Below are 27,172 nucleotides of genomic sequence, written 5' to 3'. Positions count from 1 at the left end.
TATATATATATATATATATATATATATATAGAGATTAGATATAGATATATAGATACATAAATATATATATATAGATATATATATATAGGCCTATATATGTATTTATTTATAGCCTAGTAGTAACCCAGTAGAAAAGAAAGAGCCTAATAGTACCTTGATAGTATTCTTCCACCAAGATAATGTCGGCGTGTTGACAGTGAGAATAGATATGGTTATAAAGTTTCTGATCACGTGGGGATGTGTGAATAGAGTCTGGTCGCGAGAGTGAGCGCCGGTTATGCCGCTGGGTCGAGCGGGTGCACACAGCGCGCGGCTCCGGCGGGCGGTCCCACTCACCGCCGCCTCGCGCTCCACCAGGACTGCTGGGACAGACGTATTCCTCCTGTGTATTTATGAATAGGCTCCTCTTGGGGGTGGGGGGAGTGTTTGGACACTGTAAGAACGTAAACGAAGTGTAAAGACGACATGGAATTTCCGGTTTTGCAGAGATGACCGATGGTTTGGTCAAAGAATAACTTATTTTGGTCACAAGAGAGGGAAAGTTGAGCACCACCTCCCCTCTCTCCGGAGGACTTGATTCAAAGTTGAAAACCAAGATGGCCGCCGATTCCGTGCAGGTAGGAAAAGTTGACAACTCTTCCGAAAAGTGCGCAAACTTGTTTAAAAAATAGTATTTTATCAAGCCAGTAAGTGACTTTGTAACGTATCATTTGTTCAAAGCCATATCACCAGGAGGAAGGTGACTGTTGTACACTTTTCAGGTTAACTCTGCCTTATCCTAAAGGGGTTGTCTGGGAATTAACTATGGATCGAGGCCTGGGAGACAATTATCCCAGTTTGCACATTGTAATCTGGTACAAAACGTGATCGGAAACCATGTGGACTCAAAGCGTGTTTATGATACACGTTTAACGGGCTTCTATTCTGTAGTGAAAGTGAAATAGATGTACTTCATCGCTACAGAATTCTCAATGTTACTCCTGGAGATCGTCTTCTCTCCTGGGTAACGTTGTGGTGAATTTGAATATAGTGAGTTTCTCCAACTTAATCTTTTGTAAACAGAGCTCATTGATTTTGAGATGGAGAGATTCATTTTGAGTTACGCGTTTTAAGTCGTCAGATATTATGGACTGATCGGTCAATAGTCAATAGACGCATTCCCATCAAACAACACGTTTTACAGAAGTATACCCCAAAGCTGTATGTGGAAAATACATTCTGGGATTCAGTAAACGAAAACATAATCCGATAAAGTTTCTTTTATTATTCTCTTCAAACGTCATGACTCAGACAATCGTGTGGTTTCACTGTAATGGCGTCACTGCTCAAATACAACTTTCTGACATCTATCAAAGTATCAGCGTTGGTCAGCCGCAACTTGGAGACCAATCCGTTGCACGGGGATTCAGTATCGGGTCTCTACTCCGCATCATCTAGGAAGACCACGTTGTTTTTTATTGTTATTTACACCGAACCGTCACATGCATTGACATGAAAACGTAAATCCAGCAATAGTTGTTGTTTTGAAATACTTTTTGTAGCCGTAGACTATTCTCGACTCTTCTTTAATGTTACATACAATTAAACCAATCCTGGTCCTTTAGTCAGTGATGCTGGTCACCCTGGTTCAAGTATTTTTAATAACCTATGATTAACCCTGTTCCAATTAGGGATTTATTGAGGTCGTTTACTGGTCTTTTATAGTGCATCAAGAATGTACCCAAGTTCTTTACACAACACTGTACCTCCCAAATTGCTACACTGCGAAGAATAAATACAACACACTTAAAGTAGTTGATTAAAGGATTTTGGTGTGCCATGAATAGTTGTTAGTCAGCCACATTGGTATTGTGACTACACTTGATCTTCTAAGAAAACTACCTCCTGGCCCTCTGTGTGTCTGTAAAAACATGCATAACATCAGTAAAACACACTCAAAAGCGTCTACTGCCTGGATCTCAGACAACCATGGATTACAGTGGGAGCCTGGGTACAGCCTGCGTTTGTCCAGGCTGGGACTCAAGTTTGGCCCTAGTTTTTCTATTCCTGGGTCAAGCGGGCAAGCGTGGTCCAGAAGTATGGGACCAGCTGTGGGGGTAAGAGGGCAGGGTGTCAGGTTGTCAGGCATGGCCTAGTAGGCCCTGTGTTGAAATGGCACAGACTTGGCCTTCACGCATAGAGCCTGGATATAGAGTGGTGGCCTTAGCCTCTTGTGGTGGACAATTGTCTGAATGGAGTGCTTGTTTGTTGGAGCTTTCAGGGCTTAAAGAGCAGAGTTAACCTGCTTATGCTTGGGGTTCAGAGGCTGGTGTTTTGTTTCATATTTTTGTAGATCTTTGATAAGTTTCAGGTTTGTACCAACATTATTTTTTGAAGAGCTTGCAATATGTTAAGGAAAGGCTTTACTCTTGCAGTTTCTGAAAGACAAAGTTATTTTGTTGTTTGGTGCGTCTAAGCCCCCCCATGACAATCGGTTCTGTCAGTATCGGGGTTGTGAGTTTTGTAGGCCCCTGTTGTCGCTGCAGGCTGAACAGAAGAACAAACAGAGCAAGTTAAGATAAGGTGTATGCCTAAGACTGTCCGTCGCTTATAAAGGTTACGTTTACACTCTGCAGACGGTTTAAACCAAAGCTACTTGGAGCCTAGGTTCAGAACAATCAAAGCAAGTTTTACACCTTTTTAAGTAAGTGCTACATGAGCAAGCTTTCCACAACAACTGGACATTGTGCAGAGGCCTCCCTCTAATCCGTCTCCACCTTCCATCGAGAGCAGGCCAGTTCCTATAGATTAGATGAAGCATCGGCCTCGTGAGGTCAAATATATTGTGCAATGCCTGCAACTGTGACCCATCAGCAATAGTAACCACAGCAACAAAAATTGTTACAGGAGAAAAACGAAACATCCCTGTATGGAAAAAGCCCATGTTTCTTATTAGCCAACTCCCCTGCTCTGCGCTGTCATTCTAACTCTCCCTTTGTTTTATCTCAAATAAGACCAGCAGAAGTCTCGAGGCAATATGGCGTTCTTGTTATTTTCTTTTCTTTTTCTTTCCACCTTATCTGATTGGCCTATTGGGGATTTCCTTGCATTGTTTCTTGTAAAATAGGTCCCTTTTTTCTGGTGGTCTTCTTTCTTGACTACCCCTCCCCCCTAATTCCCTCTCCCCACTCACCAGCGCATTACCCTTTGAAGCCTACGTACTTCCAGGAGTTCTGACCTCCGTCTTACCCGTGACTCATGTGGAAGGTATAGCCTGCCGAGGCAGGAGCTGTGTGCACGAGACAAGGTGTACCCTCTATGAGGCAGTGTAGGTAGGTAGAGAGGTGGGGTTAATGCAACTCAAGGAACCACGCGTACCTGTTCCATTGCCCAACTGACACTCACCTTATTGTTTTGGACTCTTACTCGCATGTGTCGCATCACTAGATCTATTTGAGCTGTACTATGAAACGCTGCACAGATGCGGCACGGCACCCCACAGTGCGTGGGTCTGGGGGTGTATGGGCTGTGTGCTTTAAACACTGCCCACTCCATCTATTTGAGAATTTATTCTGTGTGACGACTGGGGTCATACTTGGCTGCACAAGTTACAATTATACCTGAAGGACGCCCCTAAAGCTAGCTCCATTAAACAGCAGTCCATCCAGAAACAGCAGGGTTTCACAGGAGCATTTGTTAGTTGATAATAATAATGGATTGAATTTATATAGCGCTTTTCTAGACACTCGAAGACGCTTTACAGTGAGGGGGGACCCACTTTAAGGTGGCGGGGTTTGCCATGAGACCGTGGGGGTGAACTATTTTACCGGTGGACCCTTTAAGCTTATTTTCATGCAGGCTGTCAGACTGTTGCCCTGCAGGCTGATCTATACACAGAGAGTGAATGAAGTTTAGATTATTTTATACTTTTGTATAATTTTGCAATCCAAAAAAAAATATAACATTATTATTATTATTATTTTTTTTTGGACATCGTAGGAAAGGCGACAGGCATGTGTTTCTTAGGTGGCCGCCTAAGCTGTAAAGTCTGTGCGAAACAATGAACAGTGTTGTTTATTTCCACTTGCTAGTCCTCTGGCCTGCCCCTTTAGTCTGCAGTTAAGGTTTGAGGACAAAGATGGTCATCATGATCTGTGCAATGTGTACAGAAGCCATGCGTTGGCTGCCACTCATCCTTAATGCGTTACAAGGATACACACATCCATAACCTGCTCTGGCATATTTAGCAACATCACGAGTAAAACTCAGCTATGTTGCGGGTTTAATAAATCAAACTAACGGTCCCCAGGCTTCAAACAAAGAGTTCATCAACACATGTCTGGTGGTGTTCTTGAACTATATTTCAGTGTAGGCCAGCCCATCTCCACTTTTTATACCAGGCAGCTGTCACTGGTCTCTTAACCGCCACACCATATACCCGCTGCTTTCCCAGGAACGGCCCTCTCCATGGCCTGGTGGCATGATGATTTCAAACAGTGGTTCATTTACATGCAGTTCGCTGCCCAGAGTGAGATTAGGTGCCATTCTAGGCTGTTGTGACCTCACACAGCGACCAGCTAAGAGGGATTTGGCTGTCCCTCAGACGGTTTATGTGTGTGTGTGTGTGTGTGTGTGTGTGTGTGTGCGTGTGTGTGCATTTTTAGCTTTCACTGTCTAGCTTACACTCCCGGTGTGTGTGTATGTCTGTGAGAGGGAAAGAAAGGGCCAGTGTGAGCGAAAGAGAAAGAGAGAGAGAGAGAGACGCATACACAGGGTAACACAGTGACTTTGAATGTATGGCTCTGGTCTGTGTCTCTTTGGCTGGGGCGCGTGCCAGCCGTGGGGCCTTGACTAGTGTTGGGCTTTAAGGATGCCACTGCCGCAGTAAACGGGAGGAAACCCTCCGAGGACACGCCAGGACCGCAGCCTGTGTTGTTAGATGGCCCATAAGGGACCCTAGTCTGTCTGTGGAGCATGCGTGAGCTGGTCCGCTCAGACGACACCATGGCCGAGCCGGAGCCGTCAGACGGGGAAGATGTCCTGGTAAGGTGCCGTGTCGCCCCTTAACGCTGCATTGATTAAAAGCAGGAGAGAGGGAGACGGAGAGAAACCAATGACTCAGGATGTTTTTTTATGGCCTCTGGAGGCTTATGTCACCTGTGTATTAATTAAAAATATGGAGCTACAGTATGGCACCTGTGTTTGTCTTGGGTTTTGCCTGCCAGGCAAGCCATTCGCATTAATTGAAATAATTGATTTGAGATGATTTAGCAAACGAGGTACATCCACTTTCTGAGTTGATGCAGGGTTCCCATCTGGACTTCTTTAAAGGAGGTTATGGGTTCAGAATGTGAGGTTTTCTACAGCCACCCGAGCCATAGATCTACATGGACGCGCTGTGTGGTTTCAGTGTAGCTCTTATCAGGACCACCGTCTGGCGGAGCGTAGCCTTGTGAAAGGTTCCCTGTGCTGGAGCTGTTAATGTGTATGGGAATGTGAAGGGTAAATGTGTACAGTAGCGTGCACACGGCTACTGCGAGGAGAGCTTTTGAATAGTGTCATTTGAATGGGAGAATTGTCTATGTAAAATGGAGCCATTTAAGTACTGGTACGATTCATCATTTTATTATAAATATTACTTCGTATATATAAAAGTGTTTTACAGTCAGAATTTTAGCCTGCAAAGTGAATCTCTAAAACATTAAACGGAACAAATTGTTAGATTTAAGTCAAGTTGATTGACATATTAAAATCCATGGAAAAGGTTATCATTTTCAATATACAGATACAAAAAGCCTGAGCATTTTTGTATCTGTTTCCACACACGGAGGGCTAGTGTTTTCATTGATTTGCCGTTGGTCGGTTATTGTGTTTGTCAAAGTTTGACTTATTGCCAAGATCTTGGAACACCAACTTGCTGATCAATTCTTTGCGTTCCTCATTAGCATTGTTGCGTCTGGGCCGGCAACGTTTAATCTCACATCCTGCCTGCAGCACCTCACCTGTCACCTTTTAAGACCCAGACCTGTTTATGATGTAACCTCCTAATCCCTTGTTAGTTCAGATTCCCAGATACAGGGTATAGGGGCGTAGGCTTTTTGGAGTGCAGCCTAGGATCCTCCATTCATCAAACCTATCCACCACTTCCACTTTGATGTGATCTCTTTCGGTATAACGACCTGATCAGCATAGGTGTCGTCATTGGTAATGATTGACTCGTTATTGCGGAAACCCCAAAGTTGGTTTTCGGTGGATGTCTAGGAGTTGTTGTTGAGGCAGGATAGCGTGGTAGGTAGGAGGGCCGAGTCCCAGCCGAAAAGGTTCCTGGTTCAAACCCCAAGTTCCACAGCCTGCCTGGAGCCATTCTTGACCAAAGCCCCACCTGCCCCTGAATCCTTGTATCGGAGTTCACTATCAGTCCCTTTGCTAAATGAAATAATAAATAAAACTGTAGTTCCAGCTGCTGCTTTTATGGCTGACCAAAATTATGTGTCTCAGGCCCTGTCCACACGGCTACGAGTTTTGTGTAAAAACACGGAAGTCTTGCATGTTTGGGCCGAGCGTCCAGAAGGACCCAGTTTTCTGTGCCTGCGCACCCTTTTGAAACCAGCTCCCGGGTTTTTAGGATTCTTGAGAACCCCAGATACGCAATCGATGACGTCATCACTCCACCCACCTGGTGGGCAACGTTGGATAAATATAATTACTAACTGTACTTATATATTTTCTGCTCAATCTACAAGGTTTCTTGGTTTCTTCTTCTTTGACTCTGTTTGTATACAGCGAGCAGGCTTGATGCAAATGCTCAGCCCTCCTCTTCTTCTTATGGTAGAGTTCTGTAGCAGAAACAGCGCCACATATAGGCCTGTATCATGTACTACAGTGTTACTACAACTAGATGCGTCTTTGCAATGAGTCCACCAGTACGGAGAAATTGGTGGACATGGCCTTAGTAATCAAGAAATACGGCATCCTCAACAGAGCATATTGTTTAGGATGGTGTTAAATCGAGCAACTTGATTTGGTATGATCTAGTGCTGAAAGGATACAGCACCAATACAGAAAAAGAAACACTATAATTGGGAGAATCCATACTTTAAATGTCACAAATTTGCGGTGTATTCCTTCAGAAAAGCAAACGTTCAGTTTATTTTCTTCTTTCCAGACCAGAAAGTGGGAACATACAATGGTTCTGTGTCACAATGGTATTTGTTTAGAATTTGATTTCAATTTGCTGCAAAGAGGCTGTATGTCTGAGATTTAGGTGACTAAAAGATGAAGATCATCAGAAAACAATTTAAAAACACAAAGTTACCAGGGCAATACTCGCTGAATCAAATATTCTCTTGGTAAAGTTTCATGTTTAAAATGGGGTTATAGAAAGAAGGAAATTACAGTTGTTTATTATTGTATGACAAGATTATCATGAGATCGCCCTCATGGCAACGGGAAGCGGACAGAAGTGTGCTAGAAAGTTATACAAAAAATAGCCCCAGTAATTACTGAGGTGTATTCTCGTACTGAAATCCACTCGGACTCAAGAGGTCCTTCTAAAACGGTGTGGGAAGAGCCATGTTTGTTTTTAATTACTTGCCTCTCTTTTCTCTCCTCCTTTTTTTTTTTCATGCCATCCTCCCCTTCTGCCCTCCTCTTCCTCCTCCTCCTCTATTCTTCTTCCTCCTCCTGCTTCTCCTCCTCTTCACCTGGGTGTCCAGGGGGATGCCAGGGGCCAGCTGGTGTCGGAACAGCTGGGACTTGGCCAGAACCTGGATCTGTCTGACACCATGGTCCAGCAGAAACTGGACGAGATCAAGGACCAGATCCGCCGCGAGATCCGCAAAGAGCTCAAGATCAAGGAGGGAGCAGAGAACCTGCGCAAGGTACCCAACAAGATGTAGCCTCAGTCTAGTGGACCCATGTAACGAGACGTAGACTCAGTCTAGTGGACCCATGTAACGAGAAGTAGACTCAGTCTAGTGGACCCATGTAACGAGACGTAGACTCAGTCTAGTGGACCCATGTAACGAGACGTAGACTCAGTCTAGTGGACCCATGTAACGAAACTTAGACTCCGTCTAGTGGACCCATGTAATGAGAAGTAGATTCAGTCTATTGGGCCCATGTAACGAGACTTGGACTCAGTCTAGTGGACCCAAGGTAACATGTAACGAGATGTAGACTCTATAGATTCTCTAGAGTCATCATGGGATCCTTATGTTTTGTAAACATTTTTAAAGATACTTACCTAAATGATCTCAACGTGAGGTTGAAATCGTTATAATTTGAAATGCATACCATTGTTCTTCCCAACTTCACCATGTTTAAATTGTACATCAACTTGGAAATGTAGAATCACAAATGAATTTCCACCATCAAGCTTGCGTCTACAACCAAGATGGATCCAAGTTAGCCGCTAAGTGAATGAGGCCCGTATCCTTACCTCGTGGTGAAGGATTATTGTGTTAAATAACAATGTTCACGATCATGCATTGCATCCCCCTGCACTACGACAAGGCTCCTCTGGCTCTGTTCTCATGACCCATCAACGCCTCTCTCCTGGCGTGCTTCAAGGTGACCACGGACAAGAAGAGCCTGGCCTACGTGGACAACATGCTGAAGAAGTCCAGCAAGAAGGTGGAGGAGCTGCATCTGGAGCTGCAGGAGCTCAACGCCCACCTCGTGGTCAAAGACCCGGAGGAGCTGCTCGGTGACTAATGACTATGCACATGAAACACTTGGTCACGGTTGCATTTGAGTAATCGGTAAACTATTAATAGTGAGATAAGCTTAGGGTCAGATGAGCTATGGTAATGCTTAATCACTTACACAGTGCTGCTGACAATCTGTTTCTGTGTGAGCGGGCCCCAGCTAGGTAGTGCTTTTATTAATTGTGGGTGTGTTTCTTCCAGAGCACACTGATGCTACAGTTGTTTTAGCTCTTATTATATAGGAGGCATGTCATGACTTCAGTCGAACCGAGGACACACACACACACACACACACACACACACACACACACACACACACACACACACACACACACACACACACACGGTCCTCCAATCTTTGAAAGTGACACACTCAAGCCTTGTAGCCGACATAGTTGCATTCCACGTTTCACAGGTGGTAACAAACGCACACACACTGATAGAATGTGCTGATATTGTAGCGGTTGAAGAAGTTATTCAACAAGGTTGTTTGTTTGTGTGTGTGTTGTGCCTGTTGTGAAGGTCATGTTCATCTATGGTCAACAGCAGGGTTGAGCACAACCAAGTTTAACATGACTGCGTGACCTCTTGGAGGGAGTAAGTGCTTTTGTTCAGTGACTGGTTGTCAGGAGAATGCACTGGAGGTTTGGAGACTACAGCGATAGACCTTATCTAAGTCAACACATTACTTCTGTTTTAAACCTGGCGCGTTCATACTAGAAACACAGGTTCTAGCCTCTAGGATAAGTTAGTGGGATAGTGGTTTGGTAGGTTCTCTGTTAGTTAATTAAATGGCTCCTGGTTTGAACCCCCATGTCTGCGGTCTACCTGTACTCCTCATTGAGCAAGACATGTAACCCCTACCTGCTCTCTAACGACATGTGAGTCACCTGGGAGGAAGCACTGAGTCACTTTGGCTGAAAGACTTTGACTCAAAGGACAACATATTCATTGTTTGCATGGATCTTGGCGTTCCCCTCTTGTTGAGCCCCACATGCAGTGTTTAAGAGTCTATTTTTATTCTGCTTGTGGAGCCCAGGTCCAGGTGTTGTGTTCTGCTTTCTGTCAGCCCTCCTATCCCCACGCCACACATGGCCTGAGCTGTGTTCAGATGCTGCGTCTGGTCGTGGAAGCCCTGGGAGTGTGTGCTCACCCATCAGGCTTCCCCGCTTCCCTCTGCCGTGACCTCATCCACAACAGCAGATGCTTGGGTCCCTGGCGCTGAAGTCATCGCCGCTCTCTGTCCGAGTTCCGCCCTGCTTTCCTGCGGTCATCATAAACACGTTCTAAGTGATTTGTAATGACAACAAATCTTTTTCCCTTGGTCGGCCATTGTTATATGGCGGTCATTGTCAGCAGGTTTTTTTTTTCCTTCTTTCCAGCGGCCCACCATTGGATTCAGTTTAGATTGGCTGAAGGAAGGAATGAGGTGTGGGGGGCGAGGGGGAGAGTATACTTTGTCGGCTGTCTATGAGCTGTTCAGTCTGGAGATGCGCTATGGGTGCTAATGTATACAAAGAGCTCTGAGAGGAGGGGATGACTCCTCCATTGCATCCACCAACCACATCGCTGTCTGGTTATGTGCATACATGTGTGTGCAGTGTGCCATCAACACACCCGTCATTCACACATATTACCTGCTACAGACTGTAGTGTGTACGGGTAGACAACCAAAGAGGGGGTGCAGAAGTAGATCAGAAAACATTCCAACCTTTGCATAATTGAGCATGTTAATTAATTTGTCTGATAGGGCGCCGTTTGAACACCGGCCTCTGTCCCTGAAAGGGCAGTGGCACTGAATGCCTGGTGTACCACTTTGCAGCCGTGTCTTGCATTCTGTCAGTCCCAACTTTGTCTCTTTTGACGTGATGTATTATGTATGTCAGTTATGCCAGCTTCTGAGGGGAACTGTTTGCCTGCTTTCCGTAAGCTGGTGGTGGGTGGTTCGGTTAATTTAAAATCAGTGCCAGAAATGTAGGTGCCACTCATGTCACCCGTTCTCTTTAATGGTACAGCACAACAGACACACTGCTGTCTCAGTCTTACCCCAGTTTGTGTGCTAAACGTTTTTTTCTTTCCTGAACAAACTAACTTGGACTGTCAGGGACGGTTGACTGCAGCCAAATCACCAAATATGCAATTAAATGAAATATGCTTAAAACTGGACAAGGATGAGACTGAGGGTATACCTGACACTTTGACACAAGAAGCTCTGGTGGCTTTCATGTGAGTCATCACGCAACAGTCGAACATCCTAGCGGGTTTTTCTAGTTATGCGTGTGTGTGTGTGTGTGTGTGTGTGTGTGTGTGTGTGTGTGTGTGTGTGTGTGTGTGTGTGTGTGTGTGTGTGTGTGTGTGTGTGTGTGTGTGTGTGTGTGTGTGTGTGTGTGTGTGTGTGTGTGTGTCCCCATCAACAGAAACTACAACCTGGATTGTCTGACTCTCTTTGTTTCATGCTCCCTCTCTTCTTATTGCGACTTAGGTTAGATGAATCACTGGCCCTGAATCACTCTTGTTATTTATTTTTTCCCTCTATTTCCTGCTGACATTATTATGACACAGGCACCCTGTCACAGGCTGTGGTGTTTGTGGTTTCTCAACGAGCCGGTCCCTCATCTTCAAAGAACTACTGCTTGGAAGGTTCCTCATTTGATTTCTTTCCTTTTTGTTTTTGATTTATTTAAGCGTGGATCAATATTAATAGGACTTTTGGGCTAATATACTTTGATGTCGGTTACTTGCGCAGGAGACATGTCTTTTTGCACGAAATGTGCTTTTGTTTTGACCCAATGGATTTGACTTTGAGGTGAAACCAATCTCTATGGATCGAGCCGTGGGAGGGCTAGGATCTCATGCTGAATCCCTCATCATTTCATACCACAAAGGTGATGAGCCACAGTGAGAGAACAGCTACAAATGGGTTTGAGCAGAAACCGGGGGATGTAGGGCAAAGACAAAGCTACATAATGTGCAGGTTCAACCTTGTGATAGAATCGTAGGAAAACCTCCCACGGAGCCACTCAGCAGCTGTAGCACAGCGATGGTACGCCTGAGGCCGTTTCTGTTGGTCCGGTTCTGTGGGTCAGGTTCCACCTTGCCGGGGGGAGGGGGGGTGCATGTGGCTCAGGAGGCAGAGCAGGTTGTTTGGATACCGGAAGGTTGCGAGTTGGATCCGCGGCGCCTCCTAGCTGGGTGTCGAGGTGTCCCTGAACACCTCACCCCTAACTGCTCCTGAAGAGCTGGCTGACGCCTTGCATGGTTCACACCGCCGTTGGTGTGTCAATGGGTTTTTGAATGGGGGAATGTCAGGTTATAGGCGTTATAGAAATCAGCCCATTTACCTGTTCCGGTTGTATAATGAGACGCGTGGCCCACAGAACCTGTGGGGGAATGCAGAGTTTGAATCCAGAGCGTTCTGGTTTGTGTGGGATCTCATCACAGAGAGGCCTCTCAAAGGCGGTTAAAAACTAAACTTGCACTACAGGTCTGGAGAAGTCGGTCAGGTTTTCCCTTAGCCCACCGTGTGTGTGTGAAATCTCTGCTTGCACCCACGCTCCTACAGTAAGCTCGAGGGGGAAGAGATGTTTGCTGGGAATCTTTCGAGTCCAGGCATGAAAAAAGAAAACAGCGATGAGCTCACCTCAGAGTGCCGTAGTCCAGCTGAGCTCTTACAAGATACGTGTGTGTGTGTGTGTGTGTGTGTGTGTGTGTGTGTGTGTGTGTGTGTGTGTGTGTGTGTGTGTGTGTGTGTGTGTGTGTGTGTGTGTGTGTGTGTGTGTGTGTGTGTGTGTGTGTGTCCTCTATTAGATTAGACAGATGGAGTGGAGCCCTGCATCAATTGATCCGATGGAAACCCTTTCGGGAAGAGAGCGCGTGGGGTGGAGGAGGGCGGGGGGTGTTGATCGATAACAGCCATAACAACAATAGTTCAGCCTCGTTTGCATGAACGTCAATAATGTCATCGCTGCACGCCGGCAAGTTTACACTTGTCTCTGTCAGAGGAGAAGACTCCTGTGTGTTCTCCTTCTGATCTATAGTCTTTATAGATTTATCTCTGCTGTTCTGAGGAGCACCGGGCAGCATTTACAGCATCCATAGACCTCTGTCAATGAGCCATTTACCTCTGTGTCTCCCTGAGATCTGATGTTGAGTAGAGCTCTACTATTCTATGAGCAATGGCCCCCACGGTGTTGTTGCGTCTTGGTGCTGTTGGTTTTCAACATTAAATAGAAAGTTCACTGTCCTGTGATTTGTTCTTTATTTTTTAATGCATATAATAGTACATTTATGTTTGCTATATTCGTTTATACTTTTCTAGTTAACTTCAACATAAAACGTTGGACCATGAACCTAAAACACAAAAATATATTCTGAGTGAACCGGTTTCTTGTTTTTAACTCATCTAATCTGTGTCGCGTTTTTTTCCCCCAGAATGCCCCCTGACGCCGGACACGCCCAACAGCGAGGCCAGGATGTTCACCAGCAGCAGTCGCCTCGCTGCCCTGAAGAAGCAGAACGACATCGAGCTGAAGGTCAAACAGGGGGCGGAGAACATGATCCAGATGTACTCCAACGTCTCCTCCAAGGTAACGGGCCGCGAGGCCACCAGGGACCAGCCAACGTTAAACACAGTCTAATCAAAGGTGGAGCTTGAATTGTATATTAACTGAAACCTATGAGTAGAGGCAGCTCTGCAGCCCTGCTTTGTACAGCGGGCCTTATTGACCTAGCGGTGGCCTCTGTCCCGTCTCGGTTCTGGACGCTACATGGCTGCGGGGACTGGATGTGTAATGAGGTCTCTGACACCACGGGGTCGGCTCTCATGGGCTCCTCGGTCAACGCACTTCACTTTACGGAGAGTTCAGGAAAGTAGGAGGCCAAGTTTAGCCCTATCATGAAAAAAGGGTTAGTCATCCTGTCTCCTGCAGTTAGCACACAGATTCAAGCTTGTTTCATGGCTACTCCTTTGTAGAAAATGAATAGAGTCGTTTGTTAGTATGGCCTACCCTGCTTTGAGGCTGCTGCTAGACTTCACTGTTAGCATCTCCTTATTGGATCATTTGAATTGAACAACAACTACTACCAACTCCTCCATCACCTTGTGTTCCCGTACAAAGTGATCCATGGTAATGGAGATGATAGAAGAAGCTTGTATCGGCACGCCCGGTCATAACCAGCTGGAGTAAAGCCCTGTCTTATCGCCCGGGTCTCCAGCCCTGACTAACGCAGCGTGGAGAGCCAATTAAAAGTAGAAACTTAACAACAAGGGCTTTGTCCACGCATCAAAGTGGCCCAAAGCGGGAGCATCTCGTACCAGAGGTCTTCAGAAATGGATCAGTCGCCCTGGGAGATGGTGCGCGTCATACTGGTTGTACTACTACTGCACTAGGACTGGGTCCTCGTGCTACTGGGACAAGAGGATCCAGCAGCAGAGCGGGGACCTTCGAGTGGTTAGGGGGGGGAATTCCAGCTCAAGAGGCTCCGGGTCGCAGCCCTCAATGCTCTTGAGTATTCTTTAGTCTAGATGAATGTCTGCTGGATGGCTCAGTAGTCAAGAGTAGCAACAGAGCCACTTTCTCCTTCTCCTTGTCTCGGTCCCAACTCTGCGCGTGCAAACTGTTGTTTACCCTTGTCTGTCGTGTGTGATCGCCGATGTTGTGTATTTCTCCCTTTTTATTTTCCCACAGCTTGACTGTATGGAAGTAGAAAGCACAAAGTACGGACACATACAGCTGTATGCTAATCTGTCGTCTGGTGCCTCTGATGACAGAGCACCACAGCTATACTTTGGCCCTGAGGTGTCCTGTAAGTCACCTGCAGTAATAACGGCTATGGAGGGCCCTAGAGAGCTCCGAGGTCTGGCCTCGACGTCAGCGTTAAATCACACCGTCGTTGTTCCTAACATTCAGAGAGCTTGTCGTTCGTGGGAAAGTAACTGAGGAAGAGGCACCTGCAACTCTGGTCCACAGAACCTTAAGGGAACCTTTACCTTAACACTGTAACTGCTCAAGTGCTCTATGGCGGCTAGTGAGCTGGTGTGTCTGCTATTCAAATCACCGCCGGTCACCTTGGATACAAGCGTCTGCTAAATGGCGGTAGTAAAAAAATACTAACATAACATGTAAAAGCAGCTTGGATGAGTCAAGTGGGGCTCCCCTCGTGGACCACCAGCCCCCGCCCGCTGGACAGAGGGCAGTGTGAGGCTGAGCAGTGTAGAGAGGGGGGGCGGGACCTGGCGGCGGCGCTGGGGAGGGGGGGAGGGGGGCCTGAGAGCGGCGTCCCCATGATGTCATAGAGGAAATGCCTGCAGACGGAGGTCTTTCCTGTGGACTCCGCCGTCACCGCCATGACTGAAACATCTGAAGAATTCTGGGTGGAGTTTGCTTACTCCAGTGTGTGTGTGTGTGTGTGTGTGTGTGTGTGTACTCTCAGACCCCGGGCAGCACACCATGACATTCCAGGGGTATTTGTGGGGAATAAGAGTTTCCATGTGGTCATTGACTTACTTGGCTCCCGTTAAGGGCATGAATGAATGGCCCTTGGCTGTTTGTGCAGCAGTCTCCCAGCAACGCTTTGTGTCTGGGCCCCGTGTTTTGTATCGGAGGTCAACCTATACTCCCGTCTGGGCTACTGTAACGTGCTGTACGTTAAATAGAAGTGGAGGTGGGACATGTTTACCAAATACTTACTTATTCCTGCTCGCGTCGAGCAAAGCTATTTTGACAGCTTAGATACATTATAGGCCGCCGGATACCGTTGCCATGGGATACCACCGATGTGAGTGAAATGTTTCTGCCGACGCAATGTCAAAGTGTCTCTTCGTTTCCTCGTGTTTCTCTGGCAGGATCGCAAGTTGCTCGCGGCCGCTCAACAGATGCTCCAGGACAGCAAGATGAAGATCGAGTTCATCCGCATGCAGATCCTGAAGGCCAGCCAGGCCAACGAGTTGAGCTTCGATAACAACGACGTTATGGGTGAGCATGCAAAGTAGAGACGCATTTCTCCACTCTGCCTGCGTTGACATGTGTGCAGCTCAAATCCCTCTCTGTTGCTCTCTCTCACTAGTATTCAGTGGTGGTCCTGTCGAAGGGAACGCATAATTCACAACATGCTTACCTGTTGCTTTTGAATTATGGCGTCTCCGCGGGAGCACAACGTTGCTCAACGCTCACTCCCTCACTGCTGGCTTTGATTGTTTTCCCGCTGTGGTTCACCAGCAACATGCACATGCATTGCTTACCACTGACACGGTTACCTGCAGGACGCTAAGTTGCTTACAGCTCAGAGCTCTCCTCTTCTCTCTCTGGGTTTGATAGGCTTTCCTGCTGTCATCCCCAAGCAAACAGCACAGCTGTTGCTTGGGAACTCGGCTCTCTCCCTCATGAGGTCCTGTGTAGCTCCCTCCCTCTAACCCCCGCCTCTCTCTCTGGGTTTGATGGGTTGTTCTGCAGCCAAGCCCATCATCAGCCCTCTGGACCTGCGGGTGGAGGAGCTGTGTCACCACGCCAGGATAGAGTCCGCCGTCGCAGAGGGCGCCAAGAACGTCATGAAGCTCCTCGGAACCGGGAAGGTCACCGAGAAGAGGGCGCACTCGGAGGTACTGTGTGTGTTTATACGTTTTTGTGTGTTTGCGTGTGTGTGGCCGTCAGGTTTTGGTCGGTCAGCAGATAGTATGTCGATATGCACTTGCTCGACCAAATTCTCATTGGACGGACAATGGTTGGTATTCTTTCATAGGGGGAAGAACGCATCTTGATCCATTATTTACAGGCAGGAGGGACATATGCAGACCGATGTGTTAAATCTTTGAACACATCGGTAACACATTATATTGTGTTAAAAATAACATTAATTATGAATACTATTCAAATTCAAGCCTAAGTTTCTGTTCTAATAATAGTGTGGTTTAATAGACAAGGGCTTGTAAGACAGGAGATCAGAAAACAGTTTTTCACACCTTTGAACTCGCCCAACTTAAGTAAGGCTGCTAGTCTTGGCCGACTTTAATTTGCTCGGCTACAACCTTATTGAGACCATGTCAAATAAGTTGTTGGTGTGGCAGCAAGTCGGCCAATTCACACCCCCGAGAAGTTGTAAACATTGCGGGTAGCCGGGAGGTGGGACTTTTGCACTGTAGCACCGCCCACTACACGTCTGACGTCGCACTGTTACAGAAGTGATGTTTGAGTGCAAACAAGCTGTTTCACACACCTAATTCGGGGTCGTTCTTGGTGGGTGTGAATACCCCCCTCTGGCTCAGACTTAGATTTTTCTAGCTTAGCGGATGTAAAACATGTATACATACTGTTTGTCACAGTATGACAAACATAGTTGTCATATTTTGTATCTTACAACAGCCTAAATAGTACTTTACAACAGTCCAAAGCAAAGGGAAAAGTCGAAAAAGCATGATATCACCCCTCTAAACACAGAACCAAACCTAGCATCCAGTTGCGATGAGTGGTCTTTCTGCTGCGCGGCGCTCCGTGGCCCGCCTGGCCTGAGCCGCTTTACAGTGAAGCTCCGCTGATACCAAGAGGGCATCTGAACCCCACTGACCTCCAAACCGCACCAACGGGGTATAAGGGCTAGCAGGTAGAGCCCAGTGCACTGTGGCAGATTGAGGGTTCTTCTACGAACAAAGAGCCTCTACTTCATGAGGAACAGCGTAGTGCCAGTAGGCTGAAGCCGAATTTTATGGGATTAAAAAATGAGACCGCCATTACAGCTTGTACCATTAAATTAAATGGACTGTGTAATCTCCCTCTCCCTCTCCCTCTCCCTCCCTCCCTCCCTCTCATCTCTCTGTATGGCTCCCTCTCCATCTGTCTCACCAACGTATCATTCCCCCTCCCACCCTCTATCTTCCTCCCACTCGACCCTCGCCCCCCTCGTCCCCCTGCTCCCCCAGGCCCAGGCGCGGTTCAACGAGTCCAACCAGAAGCTGGACCTGCTGCGCTACTCCCTGGAGCAGCGGCTCAGCGAGCTGCCCAAGAACCACCCGCGCAGCAGCAGCATCGTGGAGGAGCTGGCGCTGCTGTCGTCCCCGGCCCTCAGCCCCAGGGCCAGCATGCTGTCCACCCAGAACCAGTACAGCACCGTGGCCAAGCCCGCCGCCCTCACAGGTACCGGGCTGTGGGGAGGGCTCTGGTTCTACAGCATTATCTGTCCACCACTGCCAGTATTGAAAGAATTCCCTGATGCTTTAATTTGTGGTGCATCTTTTGGCACAAGGACTCATCAAAATAGTGTGTTCAGTGAGATAACGTTCCATAACGTGTCAAAAAGCAGACATGTATCATTTGTTGTCATTATTCCCCCTCAAGCCCAGTGCACAGGATGGTTTCAGGAAGGATGAAAAGTAGTGTTTTAAGTTATCGCATCCCAAAGAAAACAGATTGTATAGAGCCCTGGTCCTTTAAGAACAAGTGGAAATCATATAGAGACCTGGTACTATAAGAACAAGCAGAGATCATATAGAGAATTAGAGACCTGGTACTATAAGAACAAGCAGAGATCATATAGAGACCTGGTACTATAAGAACAAGCAGAGATCATATAGAGACCTGGTACTATAAGAACAAGCAGAGATCATATAGAGACCTGGTACTATAAGAACAAGCAGAGATCATATAGAGACCTGGTACTATAAGAACAAGCAGAGATCATATAGAGACCTGGTACTATAAGAACAAGCAGAGATCATATAGAGACCTGGTACTATAAGAACAAGCAGAGATCATATAGAGACCTGGTACTATAAGAACAAGCAGAGATCATATAGAGACCTGGTACTATAAGAACAAGCAGAGATCATATAGAGACCTGGTACTATAAGAACAAGCAGAGATCATATAGAGACCTGGTACTATAAGAACAAGCAGAGATCATATAGAGACCTGGTACTATAAGAACAAGCAGAAATCATATAGAGACCTGGTACTATAAGAACAAGCAGAGAGATGCAGCCCGCTTCATGTGTCTCTGTCGGCTTGCTCTCTTGCATCAATAGGATTATATTGTTATGGAGTAGCAATATGATTCCTATTTTGCTGCGCTGTGCTTTGGGGCTTTACAGTGTTCAAACATGATACTGATCAAATAAATGGAGGAGGCATCTATGCATGCATATAAATTCTTTGGCATTTTCTATTCAAAATGTGTTTGGTATTGATCCACTGGCCCCATGCTAACATCAGTGACCTGGTATGACCTGACCTGGTATAGAAGAGTTTAGTATTTTCTGTTGGTTCACTGCAACAAGGACTCAACATGGCAAGTATTTATAATGTGGGTGAAGGGCATGTCGACTGGGTGACATCCACGCCAGTAAGAAATAAATGGTTGTGTATCCTTGTTCTCCCAAAACAAATGATGATGCCGCGTTGCTCCTTTCCAACTCCTTGTAAGCTGATATGAATTCTGAAATGATTCAACAGGTTGGAACACATGTTGTATTGGATTTATGAAATAAACGACAATATCATGACTGAGTGCTGTGTGGACCGAGTGGCATTGGCATCCCCTTTGGGTCGATCATACAAGGCGCTTTACCCATAGGGCAGAGCTCCACTGGGAAGCGTGCGGGAAACCAGGCAGCGCGGGGCAGTAGTTGGACAACGTTGAAGTCTCCCTGTTAGGTCTCGTTCTGTCTTAAATATAAGGGCTGGCATTGAAGGTTGAAGCAGTGCTGGGGTTTACAGAGTAGCGGTATGCAGCGCTGGTGTGAGGTCTCTCATTGGAAACACAAACCCCTTGGGTTCCAGTTAAGACACACTGCTAAAAAAAATGTTATGTGCACTGCAAAGTCTCAAAGGAGTTCCACGGCAGCACTAGTGCTTGTCGCGATAAGAGCCTGCGAACAAACGGCCCACGCGCACGATTCTGGATGATGGATCACCACGAGAGTGCAAATGTAATTGTAACTGGAGGGTATTCCCTCGTTACCCGCCTGTTATTATTTGTAGTCGTAGGACGTTGACATAGGAGGAGGAGGAGCATGAAGAGTTGGCTGTTGAGGTAAGGGACGACGAGGCAATGAAATCATTTTACAACGTACCCGCAATGTAGAAGCGAGTCTTTTCAAATGAACGTACACGGCTGGATGGTACGGGACAGGACGGGCCGATACCACGGCAAAGCGGCGCCAGCAGGGGTGCCACCAAACGGGAAAGGGCCACGTGTGCCACCAGTAGTAAACATTAGTCTTAGCGTTTGCGTATCGAGTGTTTCCTTGGGGGAACCCGGGGGGCCTGTCCTGACCGGTGTGGCGCCCCCCCCCCCCTTCCAGGCACGCTGGACGTCAGGCTGATGGGCTGCCAGGACCTGCTGGAGAGTGTGCCGGGCCGCTCCAAGGCGGCGTCGGTGGCGCTGCCGGGCTGGAGCCCCAGCGAGACGCGCTCCTCCTTCATCAGCAGGGCCAACCGCAACCGGGGCGCCAGCGCACGCAACCTCACCAAGAGCGAAGACCTCTCCAGTACGCCACGCACTCCATCCACCGTCTCGCCGTCTATTTACGCCTCTCTGTCCATCTATCTCTCAATCCTTTTAGAGCTCTATCCAATCGCCCCATCTAATGTATCACTCTAGCCATCACCCCTATTCCTTCACAAACTCTGTAAACGTATCACTCTCTAGCCGTCACCCCGATTCATTTATAAACTCTGTAAATGTATCACTCTATTCATCAGCCCTGTCGATTGATTTACGGAGTCCTGTCCCCCCCCCCCCCAGATGAGATCAGCGCAGTGCTGAAGCTGGACAACACGGTGGTGGGGCAGACCGGCTGGAGGCCCGGCAGCAACCAGTCCTGGGACCAGAAGTTTACCTTGGAGCTCGACCGGGTAACGCTTACACTTTCTGTTTTTGTTTGTGAGGGGGTTAACGGGATGGGGGGGGACGAGTTGACCATCAGAACCACGAGTGGAGCACGTGGTAGACCAATGCTTCCGCTCTGCTTATACAGGGTGCCGTGATAAAGCAGTGGCACTGCATCAACCTACGCAGCAGTCTCATCGTTAATTCAGTCAAACGGTATCTCAGGCTATGACAAGCATGCTGGGGGTTTAGTCCAATCATACCGGGGCTCCTATGTAAAAGGCCTGTGGCCAAACCCAACCAAAGCCAATGGAGGACTCTGCTGTGTGAAGAAACCGTGTGTGTGGCGAGGTTAGGAGATGCATGCACAATCAGCCAGAGCTCTAATCATTCAGTTTTGGACGGCACTGCTGATATATCGGTTGGCAACTCGGCACGATGCATCAATGCGGCGCACTGTCTCGGGAGTTTCAATACTTTCAACTTGGAGGCGGCTCCCCTCTTAACATGGCCCAGGGGAGCGCACCAACACTGGTTGTGTTTGAGACCTTTTTGACGAGGACGGATCATTAAAGTTAGACGATGTATCTCATAAATTTTCCCCTTTCACTGCTTCAGCGGGTTGCGTGCCGAGGATCCGCCTCATCAGAGTCACGAACCGTGACTTGTTTTGCATTTCCCTTTAGTATGTGGGATGAGTCTTTCTTTGCAGAATTAGTTTTTGGAAGTTGAGTTTGGAAGTCTAGTTATGTGAGCAATGTACTCGAGGTGTCGGACCAGAAAGACGTTACAGATGGGTGAGGAGTGGGTGAGACGGATTATGTCGTGATTAGTATCCTAGTGATTGATCGAGTAGTCACTACTCGATCAATCACTAGTAGTACTAAAGGGGTCCACTACTGAGTAGTGGACTCCTTTAGTAGTCCAGTAGTGGACTCCTTTTGGGGAGCATGACCTCTGAAAGGCAGCCGTTGTGAATACCCGTGTGTGTGTGTGTGTGTGTGTGTGTGTGTGTGTGTGTGTGTGTGTGGGCAGTGAACCCTGACCCGTCTACTGTGTGTACCCACCAGTCCCGTGAGCTGGAGATCTCGGTGTACTGGAGGGACTGGCGCTCGCTGTGCGCCGTCAAGTTCCTGCGGCTGGAGGACTTCCTGGACAACCAGCGCCACGGCATGTGTCTCTACCTGGAACCCCAGGGCATGCTGTTTGCTGAGGTACACACACACGCACACGTACACACACACACACACACACACACACACGTACGTACACGCGTACAAACTCACACTCACACTCACTCTCTCTCTGTGTGAGGACATGTTGTTCCCTGAGGTGCACACCAGACACACCATGTTGTTACATAATGTGCTGCAGCCTGTTTTGGCCAGTGGCAGTTTTCCATTATACTATACTGGACTGGCTTGGTGGGACTCAGCTTGGCAGCCCAGCACAGCTGGGATTTGCATCTCCTTTACAACAGGGTTGCCTGAAGGTGTGTCTTTGACTGATGTCTTGAGTCAATGACTCAACAACACACGCACTTACTGAAGCCTATTTAGTTTTATATTATAGCCTACCGCTAAATCTGATCGACTCGTCGAAGACCCATTTAATATATCATGGTTGTTTCAGAAGGACGGACCACACGCGATAATATGGTGATGAGGGCTTCAGTCTGAGGCTCAATAGTCCCCTTTAGCTTCCTCATCTCAACAGCTCAATGAGAGCCAAGTCCTGTTGACACTACAGACGATGCATCACACATATTTCCCCCGAGTGCCACCCGACGCCCTTGACATTAGGAAAAACAACAACATGTTGAATATAGATATCAGTCATCTCATAGTCGGTAATACTGTCCAACGTCCAGTCCAAATCTGTCCTCCAACAGACTATCTGCTTTTGAAAGCGAATATCGTCAAACTAACATCACTGCATTGCACTTCTATCCAACCTGCCGGACCCTTTTTAATCAGGCTTTATGGATATAGGAACAAATGAATACTAACGACCAAGCTGCTCCCAACCTCGTGCCGTTCTCGGCTGGCATGGCGCGCGTCGTTATCAGCGATGGTAGTTTTACCATCTGAGAGAGGCCGTGGTGCTCCGGACAGCACCCAGGGCCGGGGGGGGACGCCCGCTGGGGGGCGGGGCGTCGCGGCCCCCCCTCGGAGACGCTCCGCCTCGGGCGCCACTCGGTAAAACCCATCACTGTAACTGGTGATGAAAGCGCACATCGCTGCGGCGGCATGGTTTGACTCGGCCAACGGTGCAAATGGAAAAAGACCACAGGTCTCTCCTGAGTAGCCGGGTATTATAAAAAGGTACAATTCAAATTGAAATATAACCCACACACACCAGTGTCTGCTCTGAACTCAATGGGGCGCAGTTCTCAGTTTAATCAGAATTTCATTTCCTACCTCTTTTCTTTTTACCTTTTTCCTGAAGCCATCCCATTTATTTCAAACAAATTTAAATGATGTAATACCCAGAAAGCCGTCACACAAAAAGGTGTATTGGAACGGAGAAGGACCTTACATCACCTTGGGCAGCAGTCGCTCAGGAGGTGAAGTAGGTTGTCAGCCACCCGACATGGTTGCTAGAGCCATTCCTGGCTCCCCCTAGCTAGGTGTCAATGTCTCCTTTAGCAAGCTCCCCAACCCAACTGCTCCAGGGAGGTCTGTTGGGTGAATGTGTGGATGGACGGGTGAATGTGTGGATGGACGGGTGAATGTGTGGATGGACGGGTGAATGTGTGGATGGACGGGTGAATGTGTGGATGGACGGGTTAATGTAAGCCGCTAGTGCAGGGCACTGAGTGGCCACTGCTTAGAAAAGAGCTATATAAAGGGCTGACCGTTTACCAGGGGTCAACACAAACCAGATTTAAAAATGCCACGGGTTAATCTGAGAGGGTTGACATTTCTTTGAAAACGAAATCTATAGCTGCAGTGGAAATGTATAAATCTATTGGTCTGTGTGTCTTGGCCTGTTTTGCAGACGGTTCCATGATCAATGCCTCGTAAAAAGCCATGAGCTGTGTCTTGGTGGTGCCTCAGAGCGTGTGCTTGTGTTCTGCATGGCTGATGAACCTGCTCTTGTTCAGGTGACCTTCTTCAACCCCGTCATCGAGAGGCGGCCCAGGCTCCAGAGACAGAAGAAGATCTTCTCCAAGCAGCAAGGTGAGCCGTGCCCCCTCTCAGCGTCTCCTTCTGCTGGCCTCATGGGCACCGGGACGCTGGAAGTCTTGTTTCACTTCTCCCACAGGAACTGTTTGTCTGGTCATTCAGGGGCACCAATACAAAAGGCTACTTTTGAGAAGGAAAGACCTGAACTTAACCCTTAACACGTTAATTTTCTGATAGAGAACTTGGATGCAAGTCTGTCCCCCTCTAGTGTTCAGACTGTGTATTAGAAGATGAGGATATCTTCATATCATGGGTTTTACCATCCTGTGTTTGTTTTACGACGTCCTGTTTCACAACGTCTACTGCTACAAGAATAATCATCCGATTTGAACACACAGAGGAATGAAACATTCCCAACGGATGTTGGCGGTCATATATGTGTATTGTCCCGGTCTCTTGTTTCCCTGGTTACAAATAAAAACGACTCTATTTCTCTGGTTCCTGCTGTTCCGCTCCACGGTTTGAGCCCATCATAACCCCCCTCTCCCCCCCCCTCCCCCAGGGAAGACCTTCCTGCGGGCCCCTCAGATGAACATCAACATCGCCACGTGGGGCCGGCTGGTGAGGCGGGCCATCCCCACGGTCAGCACCAACTCCTTCAGCCCCCAGGCCGCGGACTCTGGGCCCAGCAGTCAGCCGGGCTCCCCCACACCCTCCAGGTACCCACGGCACCACCGCTCACTACCCAGTCCCTCTCATGTCCCCGTCAGGAGGGGTCGGCAACACGCCCAGACCCTCACGGGGTCCAGTACACACTCACTGGGCACTAAACGCTGTCCGAGGGCCACGGCCTCCAAGATGTCCAAACGATTGGCCGGGCTAATTAAAGCCCTAGACAGCCATAGATACCACTTCATTTTCAGTTTTTTTTTTTATCAAAGCATTTTATTTATTGATTGCTGTCAATAAATTATGGCCCAAAGAGAACTTCTACATATATGAAAAAAATAAATAAAAAAAAGCCTTGCAATTGATTGCCTATCCTAGCTTTCATTACATCCTCCATTCTTCATTGGATCAAAGTGTGTGAATTGCTAAATGACTGAGCAGCCTGTGAACAGTGAGTGGGGACTTCTTAGGTCCTAGGGGCAGTGAGGCCCTCTGGGGCCCACTGAACCCAGGAGGAGTTCAGGGCCCTCCCTCGGGGGCCACTAGGCCCGCTGGATACTGGCTGGCTGCTGACTCTGCTGCGCTACACACAGCCCGGCTCAGGAGAGCTGAGCTGCCTCAAGTTTTTGAGGGACGGATTACTTGGATGATGAATGGGGATAATAAGTGTGTAATGTTCCCCCCCCCAGTGACACGCTGGTGACCAAGCTGGACTTTGACAAGGAGCCAATCCCAGTACCCAAGCACTACCCTGAGCCAGATGACATCAGCGAACCCCCGACACAGGACAAGATGGCCGACAAGGAAGAGGTACAGGTACGGTGGCGACGGCGGTGGAATAAGGGCGGAGAGACTGCACTCACTTCCTGCAGATGTCCGACACCTTAGTGTGACGGAATGTTTGGCTCGCTAACCCTAACCTCTTTAAGGAACTGAGTTGGACGCATGACCTAAAAATATGGCTGATGGTTGAGTGTCTGTCCTTTGTCCAGGACGCCCTGGCGTCGTTTGACTTCCTGAACAGGAGGAACAGCATGGCGGTGAAGACGGAGCTGGACCACCTGGTGGACCAGGAGCTCCAGCAGCCGGAGCTGGAGCTCAGCGCCCTGCAGCAGGACAACCAGCTACGGTAGGGCTACTGCTCCCCGGACAGCCGGGCCATTATGTCCATCTAAGGCTTTATGTTATCACAGAGGTAAAGCTGTCACATTATCACAGAGGTAAAGCTGTCACATTATCACAGAGGTAAAGCTGTCACATTATCACAGAGGTAAAGCTGTCACATTATCACAGAGGTAAAGCTGTCACATTATCACAGAGGTAAAGCTGTCACATTATCACAGAGGTAAAGCTGTCACATTATCACAGAGGTAAAGCTGTCACATTATCAAAGAGGTAAAGCTGTCACATTATCACAGAGGTAAAGCTGTCACATTATCACAGAGGTAAAGCTGTCACATTATCAAAGAGGTAAAGCTGTCACATTATCAAAGTGGTAAAGCTGAATCATTCAAAATGATGATTCAGCTTTTTACATTTTTACATAGATAAAGCTTTGGATTTACGAACCAATAAAGCTCTTAGGTTAATATAGATGAAATGATTTGACCATTAGAGTACAAAGTTCCAAAGATGTTTAGAAAGAAGAGAACTGTAGGTTTAAGGGTTTATTAATGAATTGGGGGATGCAGTAAGATATCGAAGAGAAACAAATCCTCAAGATACCTTCAATAGAATGATATGTTGTTTATCTTTGTTTGTCGTTATGCAACGTGTGTTTTAGACTGATACTGTAAAAGAAGAAGGGTTGCCTGATTATTAAAAGAGAGTCCCCAAATGATTAATGAGCAGGGTTAAGAGTTTCACATGTAGAATAAACCGCTCCTCTTCCACCACTCGTGCATTCAGGGAAGAAGAGCATTTCCACTTCAGCCTGAAGGACTTCAAGTGCGTGGCGGTGCTTGGTCGGGGTCACTTTGGAAAGGTACGCATGGGGACCGTAGAGTGGGGGGCCGGGGGCCTCAGAGCGGCCCTCTCTGAGCTGTCTGTTCCCCCGCCAGGTGCTGCTGGCGGAGTACAAGAGCACCGGGGAGATGTTCGCCATCAAGGCCCTGAAGAAGGGAGACATCGTGGCCCGGGACGAGGTGGACAGGTACTGAGCATCAGGAGGAGGAGGGTACAAACTACTGGTACAACCTGGTTCTGCACTGGGTCTGTGAGGCAAGGCCCAGAGTGCGTCGCGTTTGACATCGGAAATATGGCAATAAGTTGGATTTTATTTAGGTATTCATTTCTCAATGTCATTTTAGGGGATTACACTCCACCGATTCTGTGAAGCTTTGAATACATCTACGTTTGTATTACACAGCTTTGTTAAATACTTGTTTCTGAGTGGTCAAGCAGTGTTACTTCTGTAATGAACAACATCCCATCCGCTATGGAAGCTGTTCCGAACATAACCGTCTATTTTTAGCACAAGCATAAAAATCATTCCTTCTTCTTTTTCCCCCCGGTATTGTGAAATAACCCCAACGCGTCTGCAACCACCGTCCCGCATTATTATCACTATCCTCCGGTTACACCTACCTGACGTACAGGGTGTAGAACCAGGTCTGAGTGTGTGACGTCTCTCTCCCCCCCCCCCCAGCCTGATGTGTGAGAAGCGTATCTTCGAGACGGTGAACAGCGTGCGCCACCCCTTCCTGGTCAACCTGTTTGCGTGCTTCCAGACCCAGGAGCACGTGTGCTTCGTCATGGAGTACGCGGCGGGGGGAGACCTGATGATGCACATCCACGCCGACGTCTTCTCCGAGCCCCGCGCCATGTGAGTCTCTGAGGCGGCCCGGAGCCCCCCGGGAGCCCCCCCACCCC

General features: G+C 47.8%; 1 protein-coding gene across 3 annotated transcripts in view; it reads left to right on the top strand.

Annotated features, from left to right (window-relative positions):
* The first annotated feature begins 293 nt into the window (after positions 1-293).
* The window catches only part of pkn2a (protein kinase N2a), a 32,024-nt gene continuing 5,145 nt past the window's right edge, over positions 294-27,172 (top strand). Inside the window, exons 1-17 of one of the 3 annotated variants that reach the window (XM_060059673.1) lie at positions 294-617; positions 7,695-7,859; positions 8,551-8,686; positions 13,119-13,273; positions 15,532-15,661; positions 16,139-16,284; positions 17,599-17,812; positions 19,978-20,163; positions 20,421-20,530; positions 21,575-21,718; positions 23,611-23,686; positions 24,195-24,351; positions 24,991-25,117; positions 25,294-25,430; positions 26,210-26,285; positions 26,362-26,453; positions 26,949-27,125. In XM_060059673.1, the coding sequence (XP_059915656.1) occupies positions 597-617; positions 7,695-7,859; positions 8,551-8,686; positions 13,119-13,273; positions 15,532-15,661; positions 16,139-16,284; positions 17,599-17,812; positions 19,978-20,163; positions 20,421-20,530; positions 21,575-21,718; positions 23,611-23,686; positions 24,195-24,351; positions 24,991-25,117; positions 25,294-25,430; positions 26,210-26,285; positions 26,362-26,453; positions 26,949-27,125 (2,249 nt within the window). In that variant the 5' untranslated portion in view covers positions 294-596. Of the gene's footprint in view, positions 618-4,689; positions 5,023-7,694; positions 7,860-8,550; positions 8,687-13,118; positions 13,274-15,531; positions 15,662-16,138; positions 16,285-17,598; positions 17,813-19,977; positions 20,164-20,420; positions 20,531-21,574; positions 21,719-23,610; positions 23,687-24,194; positions 24,352-24,990; positions 25,118-25,293; positions 25,431-26,209; positions 26,286-26,361; positions 26,454-26,948; positions 27,126-27,172 lie in introns of those variants that run through there. The other 2 variants (XM_060059672.1, XM_060059671.1) reach the window with 2 other exon arrangements.

The sequence above is a fragment of the Gadus macrocephalus genome, chromosome 8, assembly GCF_031168955.1.
Source record: "Gadus macrocephalus chromosome 8, ASM3116895v1".
In the NCBI taxonomy this organism is placed as follows: Eukaryota; Metazoa; Chordata; class Actinopteri; order Gadiformes; family Gadidae; genus Gadus; species Gadus macrocephalus.
Note: the sequence above shows the minus strand (reverse complement) of the source record. Positions and strands in the feature narration are given on the sequence as shown.